Source organism: Xyrauchen texanus, chromosome 1 (genome assembly GCF_025860055.1).
Source record: "Xyrauchen texanus isolate HMW12.3.18 chromosome 1, RBS_HiC_50CHRs, whole genome shotgun sequence".
In the NCBI taxonomy this organism is placed as follows: Eukaryota; Metazoa; Chordata; class Actinopteri; order Cypriniformes; family Catostomidae; genus Xyrauchen; species Xyrauchen texanus.
The window spans coordinates 22,239,092-22,259,619 of record NC_068276.1 but is presented as its reverse complement, the minus strand read 5'-3'; the positions used below and the strand labels follow the sequence as shown (position 1 = coordinate 22,259,619).

The 20,528-nt window shown below is 37.5% G+C and overlaps 2 protein-coding genes across 2 annotated transcripts in view; both read right to left on the bottom strand.

Annotated features, from left to right (window-relative positions):
• ppp2r5b (protein phosphatase 2, regulatory subunit B', beta) overlaps positions 1–14,017 on the bottom strand; it is a 37,192-nt gene extending 23,175 nt beyond the window's left edge. The window contains exons 1-2 of the mRNA XM_052136265.1: positions 12,572–14,017; positions 2,769–2,965 (exon numbers count right to left, since the gene is read on the bottom strand). Of these exons, the coding sequence (XP_051992225.1) occupies positions 2,769–2,965; positions 12,572–12,767 (393 nt within the window). The 5' untranslated portion in view covers positions 12,768–14,017. The remainder of the gene's footprint in view (positions 1–2,768; positions 2,966–12,571) is intronic.
• A 3,658-nt stretch (positions 14,018–17,675) lies between these two features.
• Positions 17,676–20,405, bottom strand: batf2 (basic leucine zipper ATF-like transcription factor 2). The gene is made up of 3 exons (XM_052136276.1): positions 20,267–20,405; positions 20,027–20,131; positions 17,676–18,090 (listed from the first exon to the last, which is right to left on the bottom strand). Exons 1-3 carry the CDS (start codon positions 20,342–20,344, stop codon positions 17,776–17,778), a joined length of 498 nt encoding a protein of 165 aa, XP_051992236.1. The 5' UTR covers positions 20,345–20,405; the 3' UTR covers positions 17,676–17,775.
• Positions 20,406–20,528: the final 123 nt, after the last annotated feature.

Here is a 20,528-nt window from a genome sequence, read left to right as displayed (position 1 = left end):
TCTACAAGCCACACGATAAGCTGTGCAGATTGACTGTATCAACAACACATTCTCACCCCGACTCTTCACATACGGACGCTTCGGGCAGTTTCGTCACATATTGACGCGCCGGGTATACCTTTGGCGTCATTTTTCGACGCGCAGGGCAGTCCCATAGACTTCTATGTATCTCCGCGAACCGGAGCGTGTAGCGTTGAAATGTCACATCTCGGATAAGCTCACGCCGCGAACGGGTGGAGAGTCGAGACTGCGATAAATAACAATCAAAAGGAATAGGCTGCAATGGCCCTCCAACTGTTTTTTGATGTTTAAAACCACGGACACGTCGTAAAATGACGCCGTTCTACATATCTCCGAACCGGAGCGTGTAGCGTTGAAATGTCACGTCTCGGGTAAGCTCACGCCGCGAACGGGTCGAGAGTCGAGACCGCAATCAATAAAAATCAAAAGGAATACGCTACAATGGCCCTCCAACTGGTTTTTTATGTTTCGAAACCGGACGCGTCGTAAAATGACGCCAAAGGTACACCCGGCGTGTCAATAAGCGACGCCAAGGGGTCCTGCCCGAGCGTCCGTATGTGACGAGTTGGGGTGTGAGAATGTGTTGGTATCAAACACGGAGGCAACTGAGATTCATCCTCTGCCACGCGGATTGAGTCACTACGCCACCATGAGGACTTAGAGGGAATTGGGAATTTGCATTCCAAATTAGGGAGAAAAAATCAATAAAAAAAAGTTACGGCATCACAAAGTTAACAAGGTTGATGTGAAAATGGATTTGAGGCTGTATTTTGGCAACCCTTTGTCCAATTGAAACTAAACTTGATATGCTTCATGAGGATCATGGTTTGAGGGCACATGCGTTTGACAGTGCCACCTATAGGTGAAATCTTTTGTCCATAATTTTGAACCGTATGTCCTAAAATCATGAGGTTGGAGTCTATGGATTCTGTGGGTCTTGAATGTTTCAACGATACCAGTTTTTCCCATATCAACTTAACTGTCCCTCAACCATATGGAAATTTATAAAAAAATTATATATATTTTAAATACATTGATGGATTTCAAAGAAAATTGGTATGCATCATTGACATCATGTCCTGATGATACTTAAGCAGTTTGGAGACAGCGCTACCTATAGTTCAAAAGATATATATATATATATATATATATATATATATATATATATATATATATATATATATATATATATATTAGGGCTGTCGATTTATTGTGTTAATTCAGTCGATTAATTTTACAAAAAATAACATGTTAAAAAAATTTACGCAATTAATCGCATGCCCACGGACCATAATAAGGAAGATTTCTGAGAAATGCAAGCTTGTAGTACCACCTGTTTACTCCAGAGGGCAGTAAGCGCAACTTTAGCTGTATGAGCAATGCACAGTTTATACAGTGAAGAGAACACTTCAGTAGGCAGAACAACACAGACATGCGTTACGTTCTTGCATTCAAAACACTCGAAGGAGCGCAAATGTGATCTAAGTAATTTCAAGATGTGTTTAAAGATTGAATATTAAACTATATTTAACTTGACACAGTGACCTAAACATTTTATGTTTATAACGCAACACACCAGAGACGTCTGGCGTAGGTGTAAATTGACGGGTTCTTAAACAAGCCCTCATAATAAATCTCGAACTGATTGACAAATTCACTTGAGTAATGGATTGACTTATGATCAATAATATGGTGATAAACAATACATTGTATTCTAAAGCAGCTTTTTGTATTGTCTTATTAATGATTAACTCTTCTGCTACAACAATGTAATGCATTTTAATTATCTGAAAATGTTATATATATATATATATATATATATATATATATATATATATATATATATATATATATATATATATATATATATATATATATATCATTTTAAATATTTAAAGATAACTATGTATAATTTTATATTGATATAAATATGTAGAATCATTATATATTGAGTTATTGTTATATGAGGGGCTTTCTCAGCAAATATTTGTATATGCGATTAATCGCGATTAATTAATTAATAATTAATAATAATTAATAATGAATTACACCATGTAATTAATTTGATTACATTTTTTAATCGATTGACAGCCCTATATATATATATATATATATATATATATATATATATATATATATATATATATATATATATATATATATATATATATATATATATATACACACATTTAGTCAAGAGGACAGGAAAAATAGATTTAATTAACTAATGTGGCAGAAAATAAACATTTAAATGCTGTGGAAGAAAAATAAAATGAGTAAAACTACCAAATGGGAAACACTCATCTGGGAAACTAAATGGAAGAATCATTACCTCTAAGCCTTATGTATCAAATATCAAATAATTATTTCATATGTCAGGCTTTACAGGGTTAATACAATATACTGTGTGTAATAATATTTACCATGCAACTGAATGATAACCATAGTAATCTATTATGGTATTTACAAGGTCGTCCAAGGTACTTCTCAAAGCAAGCTCAAACTCTCTCAAAACAAAACTCTAAATAAATTGCTTTCCATTTAAGGTGTTTTTTTAATTTAGCTACACACAGAGCTAATGTACTGTAGCTAAACACGAGGAAACTCGAATGGGTCTTTAAGTGCACTTTAGAGCATTGAGACCCTGTGCGTCTCTCAAAACTATTTATCTCTCTCTGCCTCCTCTGCTCTTTTATCAAATCCCATCCTCCTCTGTCACTTGTTCTCTCTTTCACCATCCATCTCACCATCTTAATGGCCTCTGGGTATAGGGGTTCAATGAGGACCCCACGGCTGGTGGCCACACTCTCCACGAGCTCATTCAAAGCCGCACGTTTGATCTCTTTCCCCTTCAGGTCAGCAACGCAGTCCAGAAAGTCAAACAACACACAACACTGTTGTAACTTCTTACAGAACAAGTCGTGAAGTTCTGCCACAGGAGCATCTAAGAAACAGAGAGTGAAGGAGAAACACATGTTACCAAACCAGGAGGAGTACAACACTTCAGACATTTTCAGATCCTTTCATTCATGCACCTACTTACACACAATAAAAATATTACATATTGCTGTATATGCACATATGACATACAGAAGAGGGGGAGGGAAGAGCACACCCACAAGCATTCTTCAATGTACATGATAAGAGATGCATTATGATATTTTTGCCGTGAGTGGTCTGTACATAAGTTGCCACCGTTATAGGGTGTTATGGATTGTTGCTAGGGTTTTGCTAGGTGGTTACTAACATGTTGCTGGCTCAAGTTAAATGAATGTTCCGGGGTCGACACAGGTTAAGCTCAATTGGCATCATTTGTGGCATCAATTTTTGAAATTTGAACCACTGCCCCAGTGGCAAATCTAGAAGTGTTGTTGACCAGTTTCCGGCGGAAATTTCCAGGTGCCAAAAGCAGGTTGTATTTTTTGTTGTACAGTAAATTATGTAATACAGTCAACAGCAATGCATATTTTGTTAACTCATACTCCAAACCTAAATTGTCATTTGTGAGTGAAAATGCAACCTCAGACTCTCACTAACTATTGTTTATGTGAACATGTTTGCTTTCTGGTTTCCATGGGACCAGAACCCATGTTTCGGAACTTCCACATGCATCGCAGTAGCTCTGGAGGGAAAGGTGATCATATCTGCATTGATGCAAAAATGTCTGATGGGGGATGGCTCTTGTGTGTAATAATTCAGCAGAATAAGGTAAATTTCAGGGTACAAGAACTGTATGTTGCCATGTTGCTATGGTACTGCCACAGTATTCAATTATTTTTCTGCCCTTTTCTCCCCAATTTGGAATGCCCAATTCCCAGTGCACTCTAAGTCCTCGTGGTGGCGTAGTGACTTGTCTCAATTCAGGTGGTGGAGGACGAATCTCAGTTGCCTCTGCGTCTGAGACCATCAATCCGCGCATCTTATCACGTGGTTTGTTGAGTGCGTTACCGCGCAGACATAGAGGCTTCATGCTATTCTCTACGGCATCCACACACAATTCACCACGCCCCATCGAGAGTGAGAATCACATTATAGCGACCACAAGGAGGTTACCCCATGTGACTTTACCCTCCCTAGCAACCGGGCCAATTTGCTTGCTTAGGAGACCTGGCTGGAGTCACTCAGCACGTAGGTGGTCTTTACTCGCTGAGCTACCCAGGCCACCTTCTGCCACAGTACTTTGTATACTTTTTTGTAAATTTATGCCCAAAAACAACAGCACAATTGCATATTTATTTTGAGTTACACAGACACTATTATTTGTAGAGTAGACAGTATGATAACACATATCATTTTAAAGAGGATGGTCTGGATGCTATGAGAAAGGAATGTAGGTGTCTAGCAGGATTAGTGGGTGCTATCTTTAAAATGCACCATCTCGGCCCCTCTGTAGACACAGAGCCTCATAACCATCATAATCCAGTCCATTCATCCGAAAACGTACATCTCTACTGTTCCTGTATTTCTGCATGTGAAATATTCCCTGTCTCCCTCTCTGTCCTTTTTCAGTCCCAGCATGCTACTTCATACAATTATTCCCTATTAAAAATGTATTAGTCTTAACTTTCACAGTCTGCCTTAGATAAAGTCAATCAAGAGGGGTAGAGTTAAGTAGGTAGGTCATAGGAGAGAGACAAAGAGAAAAGGAGAAACATTTAAAAAACTGAAATAAAGTCTGTTGAAGGATTTAAGAGAGATGAAAAGAGGCTCTTATGTAACTGTGTGTGAGTGTGCATGTGTGTGTGTGTGTGTTTGCTTGTAGGAATCAGAGAAAGGGTAGGGTCCAAGAGAGCATGACACAATCACAACACTCAGATGAGAGAAACTAAATTGTGTGTAAAAAGCAACAATTTCCTGTATGAATCATTCATTTTGACATGGTAAAAGACAGATATCAGTTAGACTTGCAAGCGCTGTGATAAACACAATTTAATGTTGTACTGTATATGCAAAGCTGCTAAATATAGAGTGGCCAATAAGCAACAGTGGAGAGACAGAGTGGGGGAGAGAGAGAGAGAGAGAGAGATGCATGATAGTGAAAGAAAGCATAGCAGAGAGAGTAGGAGAGATGATGTCATCCCTCTACCTAGTTCTTCTCATGCTCATGCTCCATCTTTCTCTCTATCTGTGGCAGCATGATTCAAAACTCCCTCTCTTGCTAAATAATTCTTACTATGTTTGGGTGGCTGATGATTTGGGTGGATCTATTTTTGGGACACCAAAAACCACCTAAAAAAGAAACAAAAAAACATAAAACCCTTGCCACATTTCACATGAGATTTTTCTATTCAAATCAAAATAATATTTTCACTTGCTAAAGATGACAGTTTGCTAGAAAGGCACATAAATAAAGTTATATAAAACGACAATTCCAATAAAACTGAAAGCTTTAACACTAGTAAAGGATGCTCTAATGCTCTAATGCTAAAAAATACTTATTATTTTTCTAATATCCATTAAGTAATGCTCTAACAGCAGGCTACCTTAATGTATTACAAATATTTATTGAGAGAAAAGTATCTCAATTTGTTACAGTGTTAATAAGAGTAGCAGTATAATAACCTGTGATGTTGCATGGTTGTGTTTTGTTATTTAAAATACTAGAAAGTCATGTCATGAAATATGAAATGAACATATTTGACCCTTTCGCATGTGTGTTCTTTCTGTACTGACTAAGTTGTCTTTTTTTTAAATGCCACTTACACTTCACAGCAGATGCACTGGAGGACAAATTGTTTATTGTTAATCTCATAATGTCATTTTAATATGTTTAAAATGATTGATTTTGATTGATTTTGCGATTGCCAGTATTTGTGCCACCATATTGTTTTTCAATGCTGCATGGGAGTCCATCAAGAATAGAAGGTTCTAAAAACCTAGCCCTTCCACTTCCCAGAAGTGGTGAAAATGAACAGAATGGGAGAAGGCTCCTGTGGACTAACAAGTTTATACATTCTTTGTTTGATGTCAGCAAACATCGCTATATCAAATCAGCCACACCTCAAACTTTTATTTTGTGATTATTTCAATGTTTGTAACAACCACAAAAAAGGACATTGCAGTATTGAAAAGACTATTTGAGCAGCTGCTTTATTATTACAACTGATTCAGTCCCTGTCTGCTGGTAAACAGCAGCACGAATGCAGATCGCACTGGTTTGATCGTACGCCTCTGAGCCCAGTTTATTGTAATCGCATGCAAAACAGTTGCATGCATTAACACATTCATTTCAACAGCTCTAGTAAATATTAGAGCAGTAAAAATAAACATGTTAACACATTGTTCATTTTAAATGTTTAAGGACCTAGATGGGACTTGTGACAAAAATAAAGTACTTTGCTGCCTTTGTAAGGTGGAATTAAAATTTAAAGCATGTCAAGTCCCACTCATGGACATTTTAAACTTTGAACCAATTGGTGCTGATCTTTCAAAGCTAATGATTACCAAACAATTCGGATGAAGAATCATTACATGGGCAGTGCCAATGCTAAAATCAGAACAAGACACTGTCTGTGTTGGTTATGGCATACTACCATACTACTCTTACTATTTCTGCCATATAGAGTAGTATGGATAGTATGCCATTCCAAACCTTGCCGTTCTCTGTAGCGCTTTTCACGTGGAGTTCAAACTTCAAAGCTTGACATGTGCTGAGTGTTGCGAAAATTAATGCGGTTTCCAATTGCTGTAGGATATAGCAAATAGGATAGATACAGCCTGCTGGCAGATTAATATTGTGGAAGATGAGGGTGTAAGAGATTAATGTGCATTGCATTAAATTTGCAACCTGTTCTTTCAATTAGTCAACCTCCCACTTACACTTTGGGAAATGTTTAATGTTACTTGAATTGGTGCTATTTCAGTGCATTTCTATCTTTATACTGTGGAAAGCTTTGCTTGGAAAATTTTAATAAATGTTATATTTGCATATTGTTTTCTTTCCTTAGAAAGAAATAAATGCATTTTGTCAGGAAAGAAGTATACATTAACAGTCAAAAGTTTAGGGTCACTTACTCATTCTTTATTATTATTACACATCTAAGGATAATAGTAAAATCATCAAAACTATGGAAGAACAGAAATGTAACTATAGGAATAGTGTTGTGACTAAAAAAATCTAGAATAAATTAAAACTATGTTATATTTTAGCATCTTCAGGGTTGTCACCCTTTGTCTAGAATATACTCTTGACATTTTCTCAACCAACTTTTGTGGAATCATCCTGGGATGCTTTTTAAACAGTATTGAAGGAGTTCATAAATTTACTATCCATAAAATGCTTTTCTTAATTATTCGGTCCAAGTCACCAATTTAAAAAAAAAAATGTTTTTTAAATAAAATGTTTGTTTTGTAATGAAATAAATTAATACCATACACACTATGAAAATGTATGTGAATGATACACACCTACAAATGAATAGCAAAAAAAGAAAAGTTTATCCAATCATAATTTATTCCTTGTTGCTTACAAGCGATTAATGGGAAAAACTGGAACTCCCAACTAAGAAGCTCAAGCACCCAACGGTCAACGGATGTAGAAAAGAATTCCTGCCTTACAGGTAAAAGAGCCAATCACCTTTTAAATACAGACATCACCTGTAAATAAACTCGAGAACGAGCATGCGTATTAGCTATACAAGCCGGTAAAAACGTGCTTTAACATAATCTGAGGCAGGACTGGACTGGTAATCTGGCATACTGGGCATTTTCCCGGTGGGCCGACTCATTTTGGGGCCGATCAAGGGCGGACTGGCCATCGGGAGAACCGTGACTAAATTGAAAAGAGCTGCCGCATTATAAAGAACGGGACACAAAACGGAACCACGATATGCCGAAGGGGGCAGCAAAATGCAGAAAAGGAGAGCCACACCCACCCCCCAAAAAATGTTGGGCTGATATCTCTTCCCAGTCCACCCCTGATCTGAGGTAAAGAAGCACAATTTATGATTCCAAGATTATCACATTTTATTGATTGATATGTTCTTTGATCGTAATCTTGACCAACTGTTTTTGAGAATTTGGTCTTTCTCCATTCAAGTAGATAGGAGCTGCACTGTCATGACTGGAAATTTTTCCAGATATGGCCGATAGTGGACTGATTTGCAAGAAGACTTTGATGGGCATTTAATGTCAGATTGTCAGATTCATCTGCCAGATTTATTTATTTGTTCTTGATGGGTGTGGTCTTTAGGATAAGTCCCAGTCCAGGCCTTCTAGCTGGCCTTGAGTGACACAATCACGCTTTAAGTGATGTACATAATAGACCTTATTCACGCTAGCGCCATCTTTGATTTTTAATGGGAACGACAATGAGGCTGAGGGATAGACTTACCATATCTTCAATGGCATGAATGGTATAAAGCTCCTAGATTGCATTTGATTTTCCACAACTCATGTTGTCTGGAGTTCTTTGTATACTGAATGTTCTTTGACAGATATTTTATCAATATTTTGTCTGAGGAACAATCCAAAAACACTTTAAAGCCCATTGAAGAGACTGTAAGTCTGTCCAGCACAACCTAGTTGTCATTCCCATCAAAAAATCAAAGATGGCGCTAATGTCTAGGCTCTAGGCTCGTTTTGAAACGCCTCGACTTGAAAGTAGACAAGAGCAGGCAGTTGCAGTCTGGGGAGGAGTCAAATAAAGCTCTCAATTTGAACAGTTCTCACTTCTATAAAGTGGATGCAATATAAATTATGTTGCTTTTAAATGAAAATAAATAATGGTGAAAAAGACACTCAATGTACCTGTCATTTAATTTCACCAATAAGACATGTCTTTCCATCGATTTTTAGTTTAATAAAGACATGTCTTTTAGATATTTCAGAAATATGATAAATATCACATATCCCATACATTGTCAGAGTGTTGGGAATATTCACATATAAGCTCTGCTGCCATTGGTGTATGAGTGTGTGTGTGTGTGAATGGGTGATTGGGACACAGTGTAAAGTGCTTTGGTAACCTCTAAGCTTAAAAAAGTGCTATACAAGTGCAGACCATTTATCATCTCAAACTAGCCTAATTTGAAATCGAAGAGTGTAAGCTGATGAGTCGGCTGTCATCACTGACGCTGCCAACATTAAGAAAGTGATCCTTATGGATGTGAAAACCCGAGATGTAAACATGCTTATTTTCATTTCGAGCAAATTGGTAAGTGCTTTTTACATTGTTATAGCAACATTAGGAGTTTTCAAAGTGTAAATTCGGCTGGCTGGTGCATTCAGTGCCGGTTCAGGTTTTGAGATATAGCCTAACCGTGTACCCTTACAAATATTATTATTTACATTTAACAACATTTAAATCGCATTTATTATTATATAGCTTTTTCCTGATATTAGACCTTGACTGTTTGGGCTTTCGTGCGTGGACTAGGTTTTTAAAATGTCAATTGGTATTATTAGTTGGCTGCGACGTAATGTATAATGTCCATAGGCATAAGGTGTCTTATTAATTGTGAAACAGTGTTTCTTAATGGCATGAAGCATACTGAAGGCCTAGACTTAAAATGCACTGGCTGCCACTGATATACTGTATATATATATATATATATATATATATATATATATATATATATATATAACTTCCATTGGGTTCTTCACTTTCTTTCAAAGAGACAAAATTTGTCTTTATCTTGACAATAATTTCCCATATCTACACTGTACACCACTCTACAGCTTACCACTTACAGCTTCACATGCTTATCCAATTCTCTCTCTCCATTTCTCTAATAGCATTTTTTTTCTCGTCCTCTCTTTGTCTATATAATTACTCACTCCCTCTTTTATTCTCTGCTTCTTCCTCTCTTGCCCTCTTTATTGATCGGATGAGGCCAGAGAAGGAGCAGGCCTTCTGTGTACTGTAACCTTACACCAGCCCTGTCCAGCTGGACACTGAAGGAACAATTAGACATACACACACACACTAAAAATCAGTTTCTCAAACAGAAATAGATGCATTTTCAATCAGATTCAACAGATTCGTTGTCATGGATAAAAATTAACAAACATACCAAAAACTGAATTCAATTATCCTTAAAAGTTCCCAAACACTTTTTTCTAGAACAGCACCATTTATAAACTCTAGAGTGTTTTGAAACTACAAGTTAAAGGTCTACAGAAGAGTCACAATGCTAGTGAGGCAGCGTGATCTGAGCTACCCATTATGTGTCTATGTGGATGACACTCTCCCTCAGGCAGGGGCAGCTATTTACGGAGACACACTCACAAACTCATGAGGACTAGAAGTCAAGTAAGTGCTGAGGTTTAGGTGGAAACAATTACACAATCTAACAAAAATCTCAAGGTTTGAAAATTAGAATCAAAATATCAGCAATGGCTCACAACATTAGCAATCTTCAGTCTTCCACTGGAACTGAAAATTAAGACAAGCAAACCTGACAGCACAAGCGTTTATCACATTTTTGGCTGGTCAAGCAATTAAAGACTCAGAACATGTTTTGGAATGATATGGTGTCTCAGCTGTTTTCTTTCACCTACTCTCCATTACACACACAGACATATGTAGATACTCACAAATATACAGTAAATCAGCCCTCAGACCAATCCAACACTCAAAAGCACTATATCATGTGATTTCGATCATGCTCCACTGAACTAATCTTGTGTTGAAATGACATTATATATGTCACATCTAAACATACTGTACCAGCAATGGAGCTGATGTAAGTGGCAGGTATACATGTCACAACAATAAACCCTGCATTTCTGCATTAACGCACATGAAAAACAGTGGCAGGAACAGGAGAATGTATTTACAAAATTCTGAAATGGCTAATGTTTGTCCATGCAAGACATGGGCAATCTTGAGAAATGGGTCCTCCTGTACACTAGTGGCTACTGCATCTGTGTTCTAAACCTGAGGTTTATATCACTTTATTTTTTAGCTCTAAGGTCATACAAAGAGAACATGTTTATGTGTTTAGTAGTTGGTCATCTAAAGTTAAGTTAGTAAAAAAATGCCTTGCGTTTTTTTTAACACCGATAAAACACTTGCAAATCCACGCACTCATAATTTATATACTTCTAGGTGTTTTATTTGAGGTTGCAATGATTATGTTTGACATAAATCGGATGTGTTATATATTTAGTTATATAAATTTGTATCGTATATGACTTGAGCTTTTTTGGCTATGGAGGAGCTTTGGAAATAGAGAGTTCTCCTCTTTATAATCACTGTCACATATCACATATTTCAGGAGTTCTATGATGAAGAACAATTAAAAAATGAAGACTGAACAGGATCTACTCAAGGTAGAAACAGACAACATGGTCAATACAGTACACTGACCATGTTGAACTGAATCATACAAGTTTACAGGATAATTTTTGATGAGTAACATTAGTCAGTGGTTTAATAAGCATGAAATTGAGGTTGAAGTACAATTAATCAATCAGAATAAATGAAACATAAGCACACAGCACGGCTGCACCACAACTGATCTGTACCTTTGAATACATTTATGGATTAAAACTAATCCTGAGCTAGATGAATCTACAGACAGTGAAAGGGTTTAATCAAATGCAAAATGTAGTAAAAGTAAATAGTCCGCTGGAAGTTGATTAACACTAAAAGCTGGTAAGTTGGATTGGTTAAACAGGACAGAGGCTCACTCTGGACCCAACTGGCAGCACACCCACAGCTGGAATGTCTCCTGGAGACTGAAGTCCCCAAATCCTACTTCACTGTGAATCTAGCTCAGAAGATTCCACTATGTAAGAAAATTAATCATATCCATAAGTGAGAATCATGAGTTAAATTTAGGACCCATATGAAAGTGAGGGCCGTAAAATGTGGTCTTATGCCGCTTATGCTAAAGACTTTATAAGGTAATAACTGTTCACAAAAGTATATCATTGATATCAGAATTGTGGATCATCAAATTACGTCAAACTATTTCACTTCCCATGAATGTGTCCAATAGTACTGCTTCCCTGGCTTTTAAGTGTGCACATTCTCTGTCACTTCAGGGGGAGGACATGCAGGTAGTAAAGAGGTCATGAAAATATACATAGGCATTTATTGTCAGTTTATCCTGATAATATACTTGATGTTTTTACCATAAAGATTCCCAAACCGGCAAAGAATTTGACCCAGACAAGGACACAGATGCAAACTGGATAACACATGATCTATATGGATCTTTAGGTTTTATGCTTGTAAGCAAGAACCATAAGGAGAGCAGTCTTACTGTGTTCCTTAGAAATGTTTAGTTACATATAGGGTCCTCATGGAGGTCTACAATATCAATACAGATCTCTCAAGGATGCTCAAGAAGGTATCAACATGGACGTAATCAAGGGCGTAGATTCCAGGGGGGATAATCAAAATGATCAAAACAAGCAAGTACACCCCTACCCAATGTTTATACCATGATCAATGGAAACATGTAAATGCTTCAAGCCAAATTACATGCCCTTGGGTGTGATAACCCTATATTTGTATATATATTGAGAAATGGATTATTATTCATAATTATAACATCTCATTAGAAGCAAAGCACCTCATGTACCAATGAGAGTAACTTACCTTTAAGTAAGGGCAGCGCCGTCAGCTCCACCTGGGAGCTCTGATAGCGGAACTGTGACGAGCTATGGGACCGTCGCTGCCGGGCACGGCGCATCGAGCGGCGGGGGAAGCCGTCTACCTTCTCCGCGCTCGGCACAGAGAAGCCCGTGGTCGGGGATGATGGGCTCGATGGAGGTAGCTTCGTAGGGGTCTCCATCGCTGCAAAGGTGGTGCTCGGCAGAGGCTTGTTCGAGAAGGGAAAGCCAGTGGCGTGGGTCGGCTCTTACCTTATAGTCTTATTACCTTGCTAATGACTTAAAAGATTTTTCTTGAATTGGAGAAAAAAAATGGAAATGAACGAGCAGGGAAGGACTAAAGACAGACGTTAACTAACCTGGATGGAAAAAAACGTTTGGTGTTCAATTTGTCTAGTGCTTGTGTTACTTTGAATCCCCCCAAAATAGCATCGGAAATAACAAGGGGTGGATGTAATTGTTTATATCGTCATGAAGAGACACTATGGTGAACATAAATTGCTCAAATAAAGACCTCTCTGCCGTACTGTCGTCACCAGAAAGTCATCGGCCTATTTTGGTCTTTATTTAAATATTTATAGACTGGATGCATACATCGGTGCCGTATTAAACCTCGGATGGACTGAACATGCTGCTATAATGGACCAGATTATTCCATGTTAATCCTGTCAAATATCTCCTCCACACATGTACAAATACATCGCTTATTATTAAAGGTTATTGTCACGTTACCAGTCAATAGTTCTTCGCCTTCCAACGTCCCCCTATATTCCGTTAATGTACCGTGGGTTCGGTTCGGTCTCACGGCGGATCCACACAGGGCGGGGATGAACTGCTTCAAACCTGCCTATGTGTACAGCATCACGGCGGCCGCTGCAGCACTGACACCCCTTCAAACACGAGAACCCGCTGTTCAATTACTTTTGTAGGCTATCACAAGGACGTTGACCGTCTCCGTGATGTTGCCTGCCGCCCTTCTTCTCCGCTGGTATAGCTCGTGGTTTTCCGCCGTTCCTTTATTTCCTAGCAGTCACTGTCGGTCGTTGTCTTCAGGTGGTGCAAGTAGATGTAGATGCTACACACTGCAGATGACGCTCGCCACGCTCTTATTTATTTATATATTTATTTACTCGTACATTTACGCGACCCGCTGCTAGATATCGCAATGTTATGGTTACTATGTCCCACTGAATTCACCGTTTAAGCGACTATACAATCTACACGTTGTCTTGTTTTATTTCATCCGACAGCTGTTTTCTACCAGAGACTTCCTTTCTCTTCCCCCTCTATTAGCTGCTGTGTTTTGGGACTGTCAGGTTGGCCATTGTTCCAGCTTCATTCGTTCGTTATTCCGTCCGCGCACCCGTCGCTGTATCCGATGATCTTTAATTATATTTTGAACCCGAGGTCTGTCAAATGAGTTCGACGACGTGCCGCTGACCTACACCTAAAGACGAAATGTGACGTTTTTGGCTATTGGGAGAGCATCCCCAACTGCTGTGCCTCCGCATGCAGTTTTATAGAAATTACCTTAAATAGTTAATGGATCCACTGGCCTATCCATAAATGTATATTCCAATAAATAACACATGAAATTATTAAAATATAATGTATGAATATAGCCTATGATCAAAATGCACGTTAAAATGGACTCAGCAAGCCATGATCCTGTAATGCCTTTATTTTGGAATTGAACAACATGTAAATTCAATCATTGCGTTTGTAAATATAGTTTAAATAAATTATAAAGAACTATTTATTTTAGCACCATTTGCATTTCAACACAACAGAAAGACTCGGAGATGTTTGCAGTATAGGCCTATAGTAAGCAGTAGTTTTGGGCATATACATGCATACACCGTTTGCCCACTTATCATTCTTAAGAGTTTGCGTATGCCCACCTAAAATAAGTGATATGTATGGTCGCCAGTACAACGATAGGCTTTGACCCGAAAGTTGTTCAGTCTAATATATATATATATATACGTAAAAAAATTACTATTACAATTTGGAGAAAAAAAATCTGAAATTTCTGAAAAAATCCTCCATGTGCAGCAATGACAGCTTTGCAGAGCATTGTTATTCTAGCTGTCAGTTTGTCCAGATACTCAGGTGACATTTCACTCCACACTTCCTGTAGCACTTGCCATAGATGTGGCTGTCTTGTCGGGCACTTCTCACACACCTTACAGTCTAGCTGATCCCACAAAAGCTCAATGGGGTTAAAATCCATAACACTCTTTTCCAATTATCGGTTGTCTAATGTCTGTTCTTTGCCCACTGTAACCATTTCTTTTTGTTTTTCTGTTTCAAAAGTGGCTTTTCTTTGCAGTTCTTCCCATAAGTCCTGCACCCCTGAGTCTTCTCTTTACTGTTGTACATGAAACTGGTGTTGAGCGGGTAGAATTCAATGAAGCTGTCATCTGAGGACATGTGAGGCATCCATTTCTCAAACAAGAGACTCTGTACTTATCCTCTTCTTTAGTTGTACATCTGACCTTTCCCCATCTCTTTCTTTCCTTGTTAGAGAGAGTTGTCCTTTGTCTTTGAAGACTGAAGTGAACATGTTAGTATAAAATCCTTTTGGCAATATCAAGCATTGTATAGCCTTCATTCCTCAAAACAATGATTCACTGATGAGTTTCTAGAGAAAGCTGTATTCTTTTTGCCATTTTTGCCTAATATTGACTTTAAGACATTCCAGTCTATTTCATACTGTGGCAACTCAAAAACAAACACAAAGACAATGTTAAGCTTCATTTAACAAACCAAATATCTTTCAACTCTGTTTGATATGATGGCAATCCTTGTTTAAGGATCCGTCAATGAACACCTGCCTCAGACATTTTTTTGTTTTTAGAAACAAGCCAGTGGTACATAGTACACAATACTACAGATATATTTTACAGTAATGCCAAGACATTATATTCATTACATAGTGCAATGCTTTTCAATGCTTTGGAGTTGTTGGAGGTACAAAGAAAATTATTTTTAAAGTCTTTACAAAAAAGTGCAAATAGGGGCTTTATAGACATAAATTTACACTTATGTATAAATACTTGGCAAGAAAAATAACTAAATATAACTAAACAAAACTGTGAAAACAAAATAAAACATCTTTATAAAGCAAAGAAAAACTAGTTAAAATAGAGGTATGTACAAACAAACAAAATTTTCTCCAAAATACTACAGCGTGGACACATTCCCAAAAAAGGTGAGGGGATTCATCTACAGCATTACAGAAGGAGCAAAGTGGATCTATTTCAGGGAGCATGTTTCTTAAATAAAGATTGACTGGGTAAAAACGGTGTAATAGTTTAAAGACACCTCCTTAACCGGTAATTAAATATTTGTGAGGTAAAGACCGTACGACCTGCGTCAGACATGCTTGTGTCGCATCTCGGGTGTGTTGCGTCATAAAAGTAAAATGTTTAGGTCACTGGGTCAAGTTAAATATAGTTTAATACTCAATCTTTAAACACATCTTGAGATCCCTTTCTTCGTATTTGCGCTCCTTCAAGTGTTTTAAATGCAACAACATAACGCATGTTTGTGTGTGTCCACTGAAGTGTTGTTAATGTTTTGTTCACTGTAATAAACTGTGTGTTGTTCACACAGCTGAAATTTCACTTACTGCCCTCTGGAGTAAACAGGTGGTACTACAAGCTTGAATATCTCAGGAAAGCATTGCGATTAAATGCGTTTTTAACGCGTTATTTTTTGTAAAATTAATCGCACGTCATTAACACGTTAAATCGACAGCCCTAATTAATTTATTAATTAGAATCATTTTTATAGTCCCCAAATGAAAGGAACATTAATAAGACATATACATTTAAATGCATATTTAACATCAAGTCACCATACCATTGTTCTTAGTAGTGTTCTGTATACCATGCCAGCAAGAAACATGGTAATTTTTAACAAAATTAAATTGGGGGGGTCCTTATATATTTCTGCACATTTTACATATGTACAGTATATAATGTGTGTGTGGGCGGGGGGGTCCTTCATAAATTCACAGTATGCCCACCTCTTCAGACACTACTACACCACTGTGTGTAAGGCATGTCACCAAATAAGAACGTACAACCTGATCTCTTAAGATCTCATCTGATCTCATCACAATATTATGATGTGGCGAATTCGTACCAACTCGTACCATTCGTATGAGTTCATTTGCAGGAAATTATAGAGTTTATATTTATACTGAAGTTATACACCCCCTAATGAGAGACAATTCCGCTGTGGTCTTGGAGTTCTGTGGTGTTTGTTCTGTGTTAATCCAAAACTGGGTTTTCGTAAATTTAACCACTGACCAAAACCCATCCCTAAATCTAATTTTAACACCTTACCCTTTCCAGAGCACAAACAAAATCATGATGTTAATGTTAAAGGGACAGTTCACCAAAAAAATTACAATTCTTTCATAATTTCCTCAACCTCATGCATCCCAGATGTGTATGACTTTCTTCTGTTTTTGTGATTTTTAAACTCCAAAAATGTGGGTGAGAAACAGATCAATATTTAAATCCCTTTGTAATACAAATTCTCCTCCCTGCCCAATAGGTGGCGATATGCACAAAGAATGTGAATAGCCAAAAACAAAAGAAGAATGTGAAAGTGGAGATTTATTTATTTATTTTAAAATGACTTAATTATTGATCTGTTTCTCACTCCCACCTATCACATCGCTTCTGGAGAAATGGATTAAACCACTGGAGTTATATTGGTTACTTTTATGCTACCATTATGTGCTTTTTGGAGATTCAAAGTTCTGGCCACCATTCACATGCATTGAATGGACCAACAGAGCATAAATATTATTCTAAAAACCTGTCTCTGTTTTCAGCAGAATAAAGAAAGTCATACACATCTGGGATGACATGAGGGTGAGGAAATGATGAGAGAATAAAAATGTTTGGGTGAACTGTCCCTTTCAAAGCCTTGATGTGTAATACAGAAGAAAGCAACACTTCCAGGTTCCAAACATGCATTTGCGAAGCATATGTGAAGCATGTGGTTGATTTATAATCATACGTTTTCATACAAATTAAGTTGTATGACTTGGTACGTATTGGCCACCTCGTAGTATTGTGACAAATTCTCGTGAGACAATGTTACAACATAACTGATATATCATCTCATTTTGTCATATGTTTCAAAATTGCTGTAAGCTCCCATCACCATTCAAAAGTCCCAAGAAGACCAATCGCTGCTGTCAAGGAGGTCTGTTATAGAGAAGTCTACTGCATTATGTGGAGAGGCCAATAATAATTCAACGTCCTGCAAGGGGTTGGGTTCAGACACAAAGGTGAAATCTGAGGTAGGGGGTGTTGCTGTGGATGGACCAACACTAATGGGTAGTGATGGTCCACATACGGACAGTTTAGTGCAATGAGGTTCATGTTGTTCCAAAGCAGTGGTGTAGATTTGAAGCTCCTTCCTCAGTTCATCGATTTCTTTCACATATGCAGCATTTGACTGCTCTAGAGTTTGGAGTTCCTATTTAGACAGATAATATTGAAATTTATTCAGCTGGAATGCAGAAGTTACAAAGTAACCAAAAGTGTCATACTTTGAGAGCAAAAGTTTTAAAGCAAGTTTTACCAATCATCTGTTTTTCTCACATACAAACAAGCATTGAATTCAGACAAAAAAAAAATTAAACCCACAAATCACGCCCACTTCTATTCAAAAGACAGATTTCCAGATGTGATTAGTGGGTAGGACAGCAGGGGAAAGTCCAAGATTTGTACATTTTCAGAACAGAAACTGAAAGTGAAAGGGGTGTACAATATATATAACATGTTATTTAAAAAAAACTTAAATTAATAATTTACATTTGTATCGTGAAATATGTATGTGCACGAAGACCAGAGTTTTGCTACTTGTTTGAGGTTACCCAAATTACAATTATGTTTAATGAGAGATGTCTCACTCATTCACTGTGTTTCCCAGAAATGGCTGTCAGCATGGAAAGGTTGTGCAATACTATTGCTCTCCCTCTCCTCCACACACTGACAGACTTCTAATTACAGACACAGCTTTAATGTAACAAACACACACACACACTGGACAGTTCCAAGCTATGCCACAAATCTTTATCAACCTCCTTGCGAAATGATACATTACTCATTAATAATAAGGGTACCAGTTGTGCAATTACAATAATTTTAAGTGTTTATTATTAGTAAGAAAAAACATTTGTAAGGTCTGCGCAAACCAAGTTGGTTACAGGTGCAGGACAAAATATAACAAACGTAGAATGGGAATAGGCTAGATGTTCACACACTGATATTAAAGCTCAACATTTTATTAGAAAAAAGCAACATTTCGAATAGGTCTTCAGCAGGCAAATACTTTCATCTCTGCCTGAAGAAGACCTAAATGGTTGAAAAGCTGCTTATTTTCTAATAATAATTTTGGAGCTTTAAGATCAGACATCTATGCAGACATCTATAAATTTGATGTAAGAAGCACCCCCAGATATCACAGATCCTCCATCAAATTCCACAGTGAGTGTGAGACACTGTGGCTTGAAGGCCTCTCCAGGTCTCTGTCTAACCATTAGACGACTAGGTGGAGGATCTGGGGGTGCTTCAGCAAGACTGGAATCGGGCAGATTCGTCTTTGTGAAGGATGCATGAATCAAGCATCGTACAAGTTTATCCTGGAAGAAAACTTGCTTCCTTCTGTTCTGACAGTGTTTCCCAAATCTAAGGATAGTTTTTTTCCAGCAGGACAATACTCCATGCCACATAACCAGGTCAATCAAGGTGTGGATGGAGGACCACTGAATCAAGACCCTGTCATGGCCAGCCCAATCTCCTGACCTGAACCCCATTGAAAACCTCTGGAATGTGATCAAGCGGAAGATGGATGGCCACAAGCCATCAAACAAAACAGACCTGATTGAATTTGTGTGCCAGGAGTGGCATAAAGTCACCCAACAGCAATGTGAAAGACTGGTAGAGAGCATTCCAAGATGCATGAAAGCTGTGATTGAAAATCAGGGTTATTCCACCAAATATTAATTTCTGAACTCTTCCTGAGTTAAACATTAGTATTGTGTTGTTTAAAAATGAATATGAACTTGTTTTCTTTGCATTATTCGAGGTCTGAAAACACTGCATCTTTTTAGTTATTTTGACCCATTGTCATTTTCTGCAAATAAATGCTCTAAATGACTATTGATGATTATTTGGGATAATGTTTTATAGAATAAAACAAAACGTTAATTTTACTCAAACACATACATATAAATAGTAAATCCAGAGAAACTGATTTGAACTGAACTGAATTTTGCAGTGGTCTTTTAATTTTTTCCAGAGCTGAACAATCAAGGTTTGTACCTTGTAGGTTGTTTTCATGTTGTGTCTGATCGGTGTATATACAAATAAATACACACATCTGTATTTATATTCTTATAGATACTGACCTCATGCAATATGTCTGCCTTTTCTGTCTGTTTTCTACGAGTCTTGCGAGCTGCATCTTTGTTCTTCTCTCTCCGCTGATGTTTATGGCCATCTGACTGTATGCTCTGAAGATATTCACCAACAGATCATCAATACATACATACAGAAGGAATGAATATATAATATATATATAATGGGATTAACTACTATTCAAATTCATAGTATACTTAAATTCAATTAGCAATAAATTCATCTCCTACCCAGTCTTGAGGACTTTGAGAATCACTTTGTGAGAAAGGACTTCCCCTGTCAAAGTTGTCCATAAGAGCAGCTGGCATCTGGAAGTCAACTGATGCTTTTTCCTCGACAGTTAAATCAGGCCAAATGCTTCCATTTATAATTTCGGAGTAAACCATTTGCCTTTAATAATGTTTTATTTTATAAAATTACTCGAAATGAGAAACGCAAAGCAAGTGCCTTTAAAAGAATTATGGTGCAGCTGTTTACAGCGTTGTCTGCAGT